The 16,504-nt window shown below is 30.4% G+C and overlaps 2 protein-coding genes across 4 annotated transcripts in view; one reads left to right on the top strand and one right to left on the bottom strand.

Moving 5' to 3' along the window:
- LOC113399480 (ETS-like protein pointed) overlaps positions 1-16,504 on the bottom strand; it is a 125,331-nt gene that overhangs the window by 105,234 nt on the left and 3,593 nt on the right. The gene's annotated exons all lie outside the window — the stretch shown is intronic.
- Positions 800-6,473, top strand: LOC113399304 (ATP synthase subunit d, mitochondrial-like). The gene is made up of 3 exons (XM_026638396.2): positions 800-983; positions 5,997-6,215; positions 6,290-6,473. Exons 1-3 carry the CDS (start codon positions 865-867, stop codon positions 6,471-6,473), a joined length of 522 nt encoding a protein of 173 aa, XP_026494181.1. The 5' UTR covers positions 800-864.

The following is a 16,504-nucleotide window of genomic DNA, read 5'->3' as shown; positions in this document are numbered from 1 at the left end:
GCAGGTAATCGGTTTATTCTACCCGATTTGACGAGTGAAAGAATTTTTGAACGAGATTCTATAAAATACGTAGAATATTTGCAATAAATTGGTTTTATAATATTCAGAACTCGCTTTAAACAATAATTTGGCAATAAAGAAAAGAATTGCAATAAAGAAGGCGTACGATATTAAATTGATTTCTTTGGTTGTTAACATGATAAAAACTTAATGACAAATTCTTTATACGTATCTTAGTACGGATAGTAGTAATATGTATTATAAATGCGAAAATAACTCTGTCTGTTACTTCTGAACGCTTAATCCGCTGATTCGATTTAGATGAAATTTGGTTTGTTGATAGTTTGTGTTCCGGGGTTTGCTATAAAGTTTTAAAAGTTTTACGCGGATAAAGCCGCGGTTTCAGCTAGTACAGTTTTATTTTTATCCAAAGAGTATTGTATTTTGTGCAGGCAACTACCTACACCAACTCACTCATATTCATACTGGAATGAAGGAATACAGAGTTTCTAAGTTCGGTGGTAAAATTATTGGTGAGTCTAACAGAATGGCCTGCACAAGTCCTAATGTGAAGAATTATTTGATTATCATTTGAGGACAATATAATCTGTAAATAAAACAGGAATGATTAATCATTTTGTTTTAATATACATAATAATATTTGTTTTGTGCAATAAATATATATATATGTATTAAGTAAATTGTATAAAAACTGTTCGTATTTCGCATTCAACAATATCATTGCAAAATAAAAAAAATAACTGTACAACCAAATGTCAATGTCAAGATAAATATTCCATTTAAATTTGCCGAACAAATGTAAAAACCAACTTATCTGTTAGTAATTACATTTTTTAATTAATCATGGCAAAGAGATTTACAAAGAGTGCCATCAATTGGGTTGAATTTGAAAAACAAGTGCCACCTGAACAGAAAACAAAGTTCTTAGCTTTTAAGGCGAAAGCTGATATATATTTGCGACGGTAATGTTTTATGACTAAATAATACAATTGCTCCTGTTCATGTTCATTGTTGTACTCATAGAAACCTGATTACATTCATTACATGAAAAAATGTCCTTTGAACTAATTATTTCAAATAATATCTGTAATGTTCACATGTAAAGTCGATCTACCAATTAAATAAAATAAATATTATATTTAAATATCAGCTCGCTGTGCACACACACCGTCTTCACCGCGCGCCCATTTTTATATATCCTCTTTTCCCGCGCTTTTGCGATGTGTGTCACTCGAGATGACAGATGCATAAAATACACAGATAATAATTATTTATATAAAATATAAATCTAATGCTAATGAATATGTTACTATAGATCTGTGTACACTACATCCCTCCTTTGTTATAAATATAAAATATTATAGTATATGGGATGATTAATAAACTTCGATTTCTACAATAAGTTTTTTTTTTTTATTATACAACCAGGTAGACAAAATGAAACCATTTTACTGATCTTCATTCGCCTTAAATGATGGTTACTAATCTGTACCTCCACATCACTCTTTAATTGGCTTTTCACCGGGAACAATACTATCGTTATCCTTTAGTACATGCCAGTGTCCTACCATAATTTTTAGGTGTACTACATTTCGCTTATTTGTTGACCTGTCTCATCATTGTGGACTATTACGTCCCCGCTCTTACTCGATTCTACAGTGTGAGGAGCTGGATCATAATTTAAAGTTATCTTATTATTCTTTGTCATGTTTTTACGTATACCTATCCCCTACCATTAGTTTACAGTTTGAAGACTGTCTGCATTCTTTTCCCTTCTTTTTTGTTGTTTGTCTCTGATCCTCACTTCCTGATCTTCTGCATATGTCATTGTTTTGAATCATAGCTAATTTATCTCGGAAATGACGATGGAAGAATAACTCTGCGGGAGTCTTTCCTGTTATGAGGTGGGGCGTATTGTACATTATCATATATTCTCTTAGAGCTTCTTTTCAGTCTAAGGTTCAGATAGCAACTCCCTCCACTTTAAAGCTTTTTGGGAGATCGGAGCAGACACCAAAGTGATCCCATACCATCCCATACAGGATTTGCACCAATTTTCAGCATCTTTGTCGCACTTCGGCCACCAGAATTTAGTTCTTAATCTAATCTACATTGCAACGATGCCGGGATGGCCTTCATGGGCAGATCCTAACACTCGACTTCTTAAATTTGTTGGAATCTCGATCACAAAGTTCACTTTGTGATATAATATAAGTGTTAATACTTTCACCCAAATAGTATTATAAAGTTCCTTTACTTTTGATATATCTGTATCCTGATATAGATTTCCTGCAGTGGTATAGTGACAGGTGGACGTGACGTGGTCATCTCAGTTATACTCAGGACGTAGTCATGATCAATTACTTTCAGATCTAAAGCCAATTTGCAAAGTCTCGAAAGTGGATCTGCTATATATGTTTTACCTGGTCTATATTTGACATCAAAATCATATGGTTGTAGCCTTTCAATTCTGGCACATGGCTTTGATTTTGGACTAAACACTACCTCTAATGGTTTGTGGTCCGTAATTATTTAATTATTTTTTTTGCCATAAAGTAACATATCAAAATGTACAACTACCCATACTAGCGCTAACACTTCTTTTTCTGATTCAGTCTTATTACCGAATACAATACTACTATATTTCTCACCAATGTCTTACTTCGTTCGAACCTTTTTTTTAGTGGTTCTGTTATTATTGCTAAATGAAGAATCCACTTCCTCACAAAATTTACTAAGCTCATAAATATCTATACATCTACGATAATATTTTCTTACGCCACTTTCTTTCAGAACTGGAACTATAGGTGATACCCTACTAGATGAGCCATTTACTTCTTCTAATATATATTTTTGTACCAACTACCTAGCAAATTTCGGGACCAACTTCCTATCACATATACTGTCGTATTCTCTTAAACTTCTTTAAATTTAAATTTGATTTGAAATGACCTCAATAGATCTAGCGGTACTGCACTACCATAAGCTACAAAAGTCTTGTTAGAATTCCAGTTCATATTTGTTACTTGAGCTTTATTTTGTTTCATAATTTATTAGGTCTGTCATGTGATTAAATTATGCTACATACAGCCAGAGTTTATAAGCATGTCACTCTTGTTTCACCAATGCTACTTTTTATCTTTAAATCATTTTCCACTTTAAAAATTTATCAATTTTATTTTATATACTTATTATATTATATGTTGATTCGGTCTTATAAGAACTTACAATGTTCTTTCTTCTTCTAGCTTGCTCTTTTTAGGGTCTCTAGTTCAACATTTTACCCTAAAGTGGTCTATAATTCCACATTTTAAATAGGCCTTCCCTCTCGCAGGTCTAATTTTAACACATGACAAAAGCTTTGTACTTCCACACTTTTTGTCCAAAAATTTCCAACTATCTGTTTATGGTTTCTAACACATTAGCTCCTATTACTATTTCATCTAAGGTCTACTTGTCTCCTGCTTTTAAAATTGTCTTTCTCAAATCGTCTGATCTATCTTTTCTATTATTTGAACGTTAATGTGGTCCTCTTGATCAAGAACTGATATTTACAAGCTTGATGTCTTAACTTTACTAGAAACTTCTGAAACTTCTCATCAGAGTCTTGCTTTAATAAGTGATGAAATCTTAATAAATGATGCTCATATACATTTCTTTGCTTTGGAGCAAAATACTCATGTTACTTTTGAATGTTATGTTAAATAAATCACCTTCATTATCATTAGCTCCCGGAATACTATAAAATATTTCCTGTAAATCGTTTCCTAAAAAAAGAATTGTAATAGACAGAGATCTTTTCTTTTATTCGGTATCAATACCCGCTGCCTCAATATAAATATATAGGCCCCGCTTCCATCTCTCCCATCTAATGGAAGCTGACCCTACATCTCCCTCGCATTCGAACTTTTCAAAGGTATATCGCGTTATTGGAGTTATCTGTAGACAAATAACTTTTTGCTGTCGATAACGACTTTGAGTACAATCAATTAAATATACAATTTAGCAATTGAATGTTGATTACACACTTCCTATTGAATGCGCAAAGATTTTTTTACGCTATACAATGCTCAAGTGCCTTACGCAATTTAATGCTCACAATATTCGCAATTTAATGCTCAAATGCCTTACGCAATTTAATGCTCGTTATATTCGCAATTTAATGCTCAAATATCCAACGCAATTGAATGCTCACGATATTCGCAATTTAATGCTCAAACATCCAACGCAATTTAATGCTTAAATATCCAACGCAATTTAATGCTCATAATATTCGCAATTTAATGCTCAAACATCCAACGCAATTTAATGCTCAAACATCCAACGCAATTTAATGCTCATGATATTCGCAATTTAATGCTCAAATATCCAACGCAATTTAATGCTCACGATATTCGCAATTTAATGCTCAAATATCCAACGCAATTTAATGCTCATGATATTCGCAATTTAATGCACCAAAACCACGACTAGCTTAGTCAATGATAACTTACAGAAATCAGTACTTAATACATTTCCCAATTGAATGCTCGTGTTATCCCAATTTCGCAATTTAATGCTCATATGTCTCTTACCCATATATCACATGTGGGACACATATATTTTATTCGGGACTTTGTCCAACACAGGTACGTCTATCCCATTGTATATGGTAAACTTAAAAGTAATTAAGAGTAATTTATATTAATTAATTATTTTCGTATATTAAGAGTAACCTAACCTAACAATTATTATTACTTGTAGGTCTCCCGCGAAACTTCACGTCTATTCTACAGATTTTTAAGGAATTCCGAAACCTATGACAGGTTTTGTTCCGAATTCATCCCATTATAAACTGCAAGTCACTCAAAATGATGGAACCTTTTTTAATTTTTAAAGTCAAATAGTATAGTCTTTAGTTCAGTTAGAATTGGAGTTTGTCGATAACAATTTATTTGAATTTTGTTTACGTTATTCAACTTTTGCTTATACAGCTGTAGTAGGTACCACTCTCTAACCAGCCAGCACCTTTTTCATTCTCCAAAATTACACTGGTACAATATATTTAACTTTAAAACAAACTTAAATGTTTCTCCATTTATATTTAAGTGATCAGTGTTATTCCTAATGATAGATTAACGTTATTATTATCTTCGTCCTATATAAGTGTAATAGACTTAAGTCCTTGGAAATAAAATCTTAAATTAAACATCGAACATCTACTACAAGATTCTAGTTATTGCCTACCATATCATGCTTAGCTTGAACTACATCCACCCTCATCTGGAATCGAATTCGTCTTAATTTTTGTATTCAATAACAATGAGTCCCTTTTATGATTATTATATATCACAATGTTTAATATTTCAATAAGATAATGAAATATTAAAGTTTTCCAACAGTTGTTGTAGTAGGCGTCAATGTATTGATACATTTACTACAAAGTGATTAATTATATTTAAGTTCATTAATTATATTAAAGTTCTTTGTTTAGTATGTTTTGAACATCAGTATAATTAAATAAATAACTATGATATAATTAGAAATGTTAGGAAAGTGAATATATCTGCCTGGGAATTTCCTTTCCTATAATTGAAACAAAAAAAATAACTCACAATTTTCCTCGTCGTCACTTGTAATGTTCACATGTAAAGTCGATCTACCAATTAAATAAAATAAATATTATATTTAAATATCAGCTCGCTGTGCACACACACCGTCTTCACCGCGCGCCCATTTTTATATATCCTCTTTTCCCGCGCTTTTGCGATGTGTGTCACTCGAGATGACAGATGCATAAAATACACAGATAATAATTATTTATATAAAATATAAATCTAATGCTAATGAATATGTTACTATAGATCTGTGTACACTACAATATCAATATATTTTATTTTTATAAAGATACATTAAAAAAATAACAGCTTTGAAAGCCACTCTAATGTGCTCCTAAATATTATAAATAATAATATAGTTTATTTTTTGTTTTTTAGGGTTCAGGCAAATCCCCCTGAACCACCAAAAATCAATTGGGAAGAATATCAAAAAATTGTCCCAGTCAAAGGGCTTGTAGACAAAATGAAAACGGCATATTCAGGATTTCAGGTTCCTTATCCAACAGATACTCTATCTGCGAAAGTTGACGAGCAATGGAAGAGTTTGGAGCCAAAAATTAAAGAATACTGTGCAGAGATACAAAAGGATATAGAAGTGTAAGCTTTTGTCATATATTAAATAAAAAATAAAAAAACATTTTTATGATAGAGGTAAAAAATATTTATTCCAGGGCTCAAAAGGAATTGAATAGAATAAAAGCACTACCTAAATTTGAAGATATGACAATGGAGACCTTTTACGATGTATATCCAAATGAAGCCTTAGATCCTGTGAAACGGCCTACGTTCTGGCCACACGATCCAGAAGAACAGTTAGGTTATGTGCCTCCACAACACAAGGCAGTTAAAAAATAAACTAATGGAAATGAAATTCATAACAATAAAGTAATTCAAATGTATATGTAACGGAATTTTACATTTAGTATTACTATATCAAACAAAAAGAATATTAATCATACTCGTAATAGATTATAATCTTGAATCATTCATTCATTCATTACTCATCCTATAATTATTTGTAAACGTAAAATATGAATACACACTACTAGTCACTTATATTATGTTAAAAAAAAAACAGCCTCTAAATATCCCATTGCTATTTTAATGGCTCGTCTTATTTTGAAAAAAGGCACTAGTATATTCACCCGACGATCTTTTCGTGTTCAATTCAATCTTTTAAACGTCTAAATCTAAACCGCAAATTGTAAAAGATAATTTTATTGTGGTTAAAACATTACGCGACTTACAATTCGCGGAATTATAGTACATATCTCTATGATTAATTTTGGAGATTTACAAACCTTACGATTTTTTTTTCTTGTATCTGTTTCAGTTTTGGTAGCTTTCACTTGGATAAAATTAGATGGATCTTCTTAAAATTCTGTCTGGTAGTTTAGAGCTAACTTTGTGATAAGTAAGTACTACAATATTTTATCAAGAATATTATTATCTATATATATATATATTTATTATTCAGTAAATGTGAACATTATATTTTAATTTTAATATTCATCCGAACACGGTTTTAGTTAAATTATTAATCTGATGCTCTATATATTTCAATCAATTTAGTTGTTTGTGAGAAACCGCCAAAAAAATGTATTCTTTATAATAGGTATTAATATATAATGCTTTTTATTATATTGTTATCTACGTTACAAATAAAAATCATGAAATGTTCGAGTTTAGGGCAAGGCAAGGAGTCGTTGATCGATCAGTGCAGTGGACTCTGACGGCAGCGACAAATGTTATTGTCTATGGCACACAAGAAGGGCTGTAGTCTATATTTAGCGCCACGTTCAGGGTCGAGAGACATTAGCCAAGAAGTCGCGCGTGGCAAATTGTGACTGATCATTGGATTAGGTTACTTCATTTATTTTCGGTTTTATTACTAACTGGACATTTAATTCGCGGTGCATGTGCAATTTACGATCATACGATCAAAGCGATCATTTTAATTTTCTTTCGTTATGGATAATTAAATTTGATATACGAAAGATTTGTTTTATTAATAATACGTACTTCTTTAGTGGATTGTTTATTCGCAAAGCAGACTCAATTATAAATAATTAATATAATGATATTTGGCACACTTTTCGTTAGTTGAATGATCTTTGTAACTTTAAAGTGGGCGTGTTAGCTATACAAATATACCTAATAAACGCAATTCAAATAAGGGCAGCGTTAATAGTGTTGCAGTTTTGTTTAGTATATCAAAATATTCCTTTTTTTTATATAGTTATATTATATTTATACTCCTTTTGTGTTGCATGAGGTATTCACTTTATAGTAATGGGTAATGCATCTAATACTAGGTTTTTTTTTTTTTTTATTAATGTTTACTTAGCGTCATTACTACTTTACTAATGGTAAATTTCACATTCTTAAGAATTTGTTACAACATGTAAAAGAAAAATGTAAGGGATATAAATGTATACAGGAACGTTACTAACTGTTGAAGCCAGACGCAAAATTCGTTTCCGAGAATCGTAACTTCAGATGTAGTGAATCGATGTTCTGCGCTGAAGGGATATATTTTTATGAAGTAACACATTGTTTTTGCCGTTAAAGAGTTTTCTAACTTATTATTTTTTTATAATTCTATTGTCATTTTTATCAAGATTTAAAAATATGCCTACGATTTTAAAAAGATCTTCGGGCATGTTGTTACCGAAAGTACTTGCAAAATGAGTAGGCGCGTATAGAACTTCGCATGGATCCAATCAAGGGATTTGCTGACGAGTATTATTCCACGTTAACGATTGACGTGTTTTTTGTTCTTAAGTATTACCATTGTATAACTGATACATATTTACATGATTGATTATTATTTACCATTTTAATGACGTAAAGACAAATATGTACGATTGCAAAACAAATTATCGGAGTTATTTATCTGTAAAATTGAATCATATAGGTAGGTAATGGTGACATGGACCAGCTGATATTTCTTGCTCTTACTTTAAATGCATTGTGAATCAATTGATTGAAAAATTAGCAATTTGCATTTTTTTGTCGTTAGTAAAAGAGATAATCAGTCCTTTGAGGATTATGTCGTTAATATTAATTTTTAGTTCGATGACTTTAGAAGTTATGATTTTCAATAGGTAAATTATTTGACCCAATAAGACAAATCATAAAATTTATTAATTTGTTTTAGCGAATACTTTTGAATCAAAACTTTTGAATAATTATAACAATTATCAACACATTAAAATCTTAACTATATTTTATATTGAATTATTTTTTTTAAGAAATATTTGAATTTTAGCCATATCCACAAACTTTCGCGTTCGTGCCGAATTTGAAGACTTTATTTTTTAATGTGGCTTCGTTATTTGAAAATTTAATAAATCTTTTTTTTTTCATTCTCTACATATTAATATATTTGAATATTATGTAGATATACTTAGTTGGTTATAAATTAACTGTTGATATTTAATATATTGTAACACTTGCAGTTTCGTAATAGAAAATCGGTATGAGCTTAAAATAAGTTTCAGAAGTAACATCCTTTTCCGTTTCCTTTACAGAATATTAATGAGAGATTTTTGAACATCTCAAGAATCTTTGTTTGTTAACAGAACACTTCCTTCAAAAATGTAGACGCTGATTATTAATATGATATTGTGTAAATAAATAATTTCCAATGTATTTGTTATACAGATTATGTAGTAATAAAAAAAATTATAACTACAAATTTAATCTATGTCAGACTCTATCGTGCTTTTATATTAACTATTTAGTCTTGGTACTGTAGACTGCTGTAGCGTGGGTGGAAGGGTGAGACCACCTGTTGCAGGCATGCTATTTTTAGTTCTCCCCTCCTCGACCCGCACTCCTCACGTCAGCCGTTCATAAATCCATGAGTAATGTGTGCAGTCAAGAATACTTGCAACTTTGACCGGTCAGGAAAATTATGGTGTCGTGAATCAATTTGGTGCATATGCCTCCTAATTAATTTAGTACCTATAATATAAAAAATCTGTCTGACTCTGGAGGTATATTATTGTACGAAGGTCGTGGTACATGAGTCGCCGAATCATAAAAACTTAATACCATGTAACGGTGATGATAATGTTTTTTCTTATCTATATCATAATATATTTTTTATGTGATACGTGGCAAACGAGCAGGGGGCTCACCTGATGGAAAGTGACTACCACCGCCCATGGACATCTGCATCACCGGGGGCTTGCAGATGCGTTGCCGGCCTTTAAGGAAGGAGTACGCTCTTTTCTTTTAGGTTCCCAAGTCGTATCGGTTCGGAAAAACCGCCGGCAAAAGCTGGTTCCACAGAGTGGTTGTGCGAGGTAGAAAATGTCTTAAATATCTGACTGTCTTGGTCAAAGGCAGGCAAAGCAAAGCAAAGCAAAAACGAAGTTATTGAGTTCTATCTATCGAAGAATTCTCAGTGATAGCCCGAAGTCTGAAAGATGGTGTGTACATTCGTGGGCTTCGGAAACACTTAAAGCGGTTGGACCTACGTATGTACACTTTCCGATCGTATCGGATTTTCCGTCCCATCGGATTATGAGTGCGGGAATAGAGTGCAGTGTTTGCGTACACACCTGTGCACTATAATATGTCCTGCGTCGTTGTCGTGAGTTGACTGGTCTCACTTGAGATTGTTCGCTGAGGCCAAAATCGCCCAGGACATTAATTGCAAGAATCTGTGTTATATATATTTGCATATTAATTGTACTAAGCCAAGAATATAATTGACTAAATTCAGCGTTTCAAATTAATCTTTTCAAAAGAAAAAACGACTGAAATGTTACCAGTGTAATGAGTTCCAACTACTGACTACCAGTTTTTGCTGATTGGGTTATTTGTGAAGTTCATATATCATAATTTATTAAAAAAATATTGAATTGTGAGAAGAGTGAATGAATGAGTGAATGATGAATAATGGTATATCCCACAGTTTTATTTGATGAACGAATATATTAACTTAACTTGTTATAATATACGATTATAATCTAAAGGTATTCACAGACAATACAACTTCACAAAGAACACAATTTGCACATAAGCAATTTATCGATGTACGAAATCGTCAAGTAAATTTTATCGATTACAGTCTGAATAATTTGAACAATTTTACTTACAAATAGTTCATTCAAAATGTAAACTCTCGTTCAATCACGATCATCAACATTTTTCTTTTGTTTACAAGAAGTATCGAGCAATCAAACGCGTGCTTGGTTTTTATAAATGTGCAATACTTCGTGTGAAAATCAAATTCGTATTGTTTATACAAGATTCATAATGGAATTTAAATTGCTGACTATTTTATTTATAGTTAAAAATGTTTGTTTCGTTGGTTTTTTTTTTTAATTTATTTTATATCTACAAATACCTACTTGATGAATGTAATACTTTTACTTAAAATATGCTGGTAACACTAAAATAATTTATTTAACTGGAAGCAATTCATTTCCTTGTTATTTTTAATACAAGTAATATTGAACCGTTCGGAATGGAATATACATTAAAGAATTCGATATGTTTTCTACAACTAACCATCAAACTCTCATACTTTTTATTTCAATTGAGACGCGTAATAAGTAAGATTCAGTTATGCCAAAACAAACCAAGACATTATTTACAATGTTATTACTTTTCTTACTTTTATCAGTAATTGAAAAATCCTTAATAAGTGCTCGAGAAAATGATATGAAAATCTTACTCGAAGTTAAAAAAACTTTATTAATTGTCATAACAGTTTAGGTATTCGAAACAGCAATACAAATGAAATAAAAATTATAAATATTTTAGCAAAATTGTGAAATTTTAATTCGATTAATAAACATACGATTTTTTTGATACACAAAAAAGTTTATAATTAAGTTTTCTGTTGGATTACGATGCATTGTGTAATATACCCTATAATACTTTTATTGATTTATTGACTCATAAAGCAATACAACATTAACATACTGTGACCTTAAATCAACTTAGGTACTATGATATGTCAATATATATACCTATATATATCAACGTAACAAATCAGTTTTCAATAATAAATGTGGACTGGAATTATTTATAAACATAAAAACACATTATATTAAATGCTGTTGTTAAACTACTGATATAAAAACTTGGAAATCAAACCCAAAGATACCGGCTGTAATCAGTAATCTGAAACAGTCTGATCAAACGTTTATTCTCGTATTAAAGGCATTTATACACTCGTGATGCGAATGCTAAATTAGAGTAACTGCATGAGATGAATTATATTCAATGTTTGTAACAGCTCTTCAGTATTCTTTAAACTCGTTGATCGGAGATTAACTGAGCCTCGCATGACACTGACCTATAACATCCACTACTCAATAACTCTTGGAAAATATTTTATTTATTGTTTCGATATTGTCGTCTAATGTAATCTTTTAAAAAGCCGATTTGGCACAGTGGTTTGAACACATGAATCTAAATCAAAGATTGAGGACTCAAACCCGGGCAAGCACGTTTCAATTTACGCATGCCCACAAATTATTTTAAAATAAAATACTTTAAGAATACTTGTTCCGCTTGATACTATTAAATAGTTAACGTTTCATTTTGCGAATAAAAGTCTTAAGTGGTAGACCAGTAGAAATATGGGTAATTTGAATCATATATTTTTTTTAATTTTTATTTAAACTTGAGATAAAAAAGGTTATATATAAATTCAATTTAATTTAAATACTAAAACTTATATATCGTATTTCTTAAAAGAACGATTTTATTACTTAGTCATGGATTTGTTATTTTTTATTCAATTATAAAGAAGTAAACAATAAAATATCCGTTTGTTAGTAAACACAGACATATATACACCATGCATCGAAGACGGTTATTTTTTAACTGTTAAATGTAATAATCAGTATATTTAGGTGGTATGTCCTTCGTGATAAATAAACAATTATATGGCACGGACGCTGATAGGGAATTCTCGTTATCACCGAGTCGTCGAACCCGCACAAGGCGACGCGTTCGTTATGTAAAGGTCTTTGTTCAATACTAAGGTCTAAGCTTACTTTGTATCACGAAGATAGTAGAAATGTTGCTGAGTACATTCACCAAATTATTCACTCTATGTGATTCGATATTTAAAAGAATGAACGTTACGAGTTTTAAACGTGTCATGTCACTTTTTTTTTCAATTCGAAGTTCAAATTAAGTACAAAATGTAAGCAAACGAGCGCACAGAACATCTGACAGATCAATGCGTTAAAATATTATTATGAAATATTTTATTTGATGATAACTAGAAAAGCTCTAGTAAAGCATAGTTATCGGGCCAACGTTTGTAATAAAATATATGTGTATAAATATGTTGAAAATAAAACAAACAGTATTAAGTAAAATATAATATATTAAAAATAGCCTGATTCATACGCATCATAACATGAAAGCTCAGCTTTATGCTTATCCACTATATTACGGTCCGCATAAGTGAACTATAATGTTTTCACATTCGGATTGTGTTGATGCCGAATAGACTTAAACTGAGTAACGCGGATTAGGCAAGTTTATGATGCGGATCGTTACTAATTAATTCATAATTAAAAATTCTGGTGCGCCCGCGCAGACGGCGTCAACCAATTACGCGAACCGCATTTTTGAATTGACAATGAACGTTATTACAACAAACATTGAGTTCAAATTAGTTTATTATGGGATAGGAGAGTTTGTATGAAGGGCAAGCGACAGTTGTTTTATTTTGAACTATATTTAGTACTTGGACTGAATTGTTACTGTGCCAGCTTTGTATGGAGCGATGAGTGGCATCGACATACTTGATGAGTGCATAGCTTAGATACGTTGCAAATACCTAGACACTGAAAACTTGTTAACGCAATCATGTTAAATAGAAACATTTGAGTTAGTCGGCTTTAGCTCAAATAATTTTGTACCTAAATCAAAACAAACGAAATAAAAAAAAAATCCGAATCTCGCGATTGGCTGATGTTTTACTTGACTTTTAAACATCAGTTAATTTTTTTGAGATTGATGTTAATAAAGTTATATTAGTATCTCTAACAAAACTAAAGAGATGTTAAATTCTTATCGATAGATGCACTGTTGTGATGTTTTGCGTTTTTTGTTAGCTTCTTGTCAATGTGTGGAAAGTTATTCCTTAGTGTGCGTGTTTATGCGAAGTCAGCGCGAAACATCTGTTGTTTGTGTTTGCGGTATGCCAAAAACTATTTTATAAATGTTTCGTCACGGTTAATGTCAACACAAAATTATACGACGCAAAACGAAATGTAATTATTGAAAATACGTATGATAGAGCATTAGAATATATTTGTACTCCTCAAAAAAACTAAAATGTAAAAATATGTTCGAAATATAAATTAAACCCTATATATAAACTTCCTTAATAAATTTACATAATCATGTTTACATATATCATATTTTCGAAATAAGTATATAGTTTATTATAGTAAATATGTATATTTGGGTTACGTTACTAACATCATAATATTTACAAATAGATATGTTGTTAAGTATACATAATATATGTATAGAACTAAATCTATAAAATAAAACGATAAATCAGTAATTTCGCAGACTGTTATTATTATTTCCGCAAGTAATGTTATGGTCCAATGCATTCTTTACGACGTGCTTTCAAAATCCATATTCGCTACGAGATCCGTCCCGAATCGTGTCAGCAGGCGAGTTTTCTACCTGCGGGTCCCGTTGCGTGCAAGGTGTAACGCACCCTACTCACACATCGATTCACAGAACACACACGCAACGGTAGGGTTGCCAGATGTTTTAAGAGATTATAAGAGCGGTGTATGCAAAAAAAATGTTAGGTAGCTCAATTTAAATGTGTTTAAAGTTACTAAAAATATGGAGTCCCTACTGTTTAACTTAAGATCAACATAAAATCTAACATGAGGCTTTCTTATTTTATATTTTTAATCGATTTTATCTTCTATCGAATATCGTGTACATTTTTCCTTTCTTTCTTCTGATTTCTTTTTTTTTAATATCGATGTCAAATTCTTTGGTAATATATATTTTGTGTAACTTTGTAATGTTTATATTCATTTAATAAATCATTGCAATTTAAAGTATTGCTACTGCATCTGTACAAATACATTATGACTAAAAACTATTTGTTTTCTAATGTTTTTTTTTTAACAATATCTTATTAATTATTATATTCTGAACTCACTTCGTATCTCGCTTGAAATATCGTTGATAATATAATCAACTAAGACTTACCGCAAAATAGCGTATATTTTAATCAGTGTATCTTCTAGCAATTTCTGACATTCCACTTTCTCTCGCTTTCTGTGGTTCGTTTCAGGTTTTTCTTACAGAATAGATCTCCATTTATGACAAAAAATTTATTAAAATATAAAGATAGAAATTAATTTCTTTAAAATATGTCAATTAGAATTTAAAAAAAAAAAAATTATTACGTCATCGAAGATATTTTGAAGTATGTTCATTTTAACTTGATATTTAGAAAATTGATTAAACGATGATAGACGCGTCTAACCTTGAAGTACTGATAACATTTTATGATAAAGTGATAACAAACAACGCAAATCATTTTGATTTCACCACGTTTAACCGAAACTTGTTTATTGAATATTTATGTTTTATAAATGAACAAGGAGAATAACATCGATCAAAACATAAGTTTCGACTTAAAAAAAACTATTGCTTGAATTTAGAATAAGAATAATTATTATTAAACATAATTTACAAAACCGTAACAATCAAAATAAAAAAACTAATTCTAACTACATGTCAAGGTTATTACCAATTTCGATTTTGTGTTATATATACATAGAAAACCTATTTTATATATAGGTTTTCTATTTAATATATGCATAACACAAATAACTTGTTCCTTTATAATAATCAATGTAACGTGATTAAGGAAAAATGGTTGAACATTTCTTTTTACTAAAAATTAAAAAACTAATTATTTCTATCTTCAGTTAATACTTGTAGCAAGTACGTATATGCAATATTTAAAACAGTTTATTAGTTAAACATGTTGCAGCTAAGTGATGAAATCCAGACGTACTATCTCTAAGTTTTTCAATATCTTCTCTATTATTTTGGGTTATTTATCACGAGTAATTTATTATTCAACGTAAAAATATTGCAAGATAACTTACGGAATATATAAGATACGCAGGAGATTAATTCAGAATGTGATTACAAACAAAATGAAGTCTTGTTTCATACGAAAAAAAGTATCAATTAGAAAATTTGTTTTGTAGACGTTTTTCTTCGTTTAAATAGTCAATCAACGACTATCGAAAAGTATGATACTTGTGATTAAAGTATGACACATATTTTTTTAATAAATATGATATATTTGTTATTATTTTGTTTTGACCTTTGTGATATATAATTCTATTATAATTTTAAAATAAAAGTTATGCATTAAAATTAACTTTGTTCTATCCAATGGTTCGTCTCGGGACATTTATTTATGAAATATATTTTTGTTACTGAAATAAATATTAATTTTAAGACAAAATATTACAAAAACTATACGTCCAATAGGTCTGTAATCAGATTTGTAAAACATGTTGCTAGAGTATACTGTCTATTGAAGGACATTGGAGATATATCTGGACCTGAACATACCATCGATTGCTCTTTGATCATTAAAACAATTACGTCAATCCCCTTTTAGTTATTTTACGAGCAAGGTTTAAAATTTTAATGATTTTTATTTATTTGATATAATTATTTTTGATTGGCCTTTTAGACTTGGTGAATAAAATATAAGCGGAAATTTTGTATTTGACATAGCGGTGATAAAAGTTCGGAAACTAGAGTTAAATTTATCTTTATGACAAACTGGTATTCATAAATACCCAGAACGTATAATTTTAAAGAGGATAAGAAAA

Source organism: Vanessa tameamea, chromosome 19, assembly GCF_037043105.1.
Source record: "Vanessa tameamea isolate UH-Manoa-2023 chromosome 19, ilVanTame1 primary haplotype, whole genome shotgun sequence".
Classification (NCBI taxonomy): Eukaryota; Metazoa; Arthropoda; class Insecta; order Lepidoptera; family Nymphalidae; genus Vanessa; species Vanessa tameamea.
This window is presented reverse-complemented; position numbering and strand designations above follow the sequence as displayed.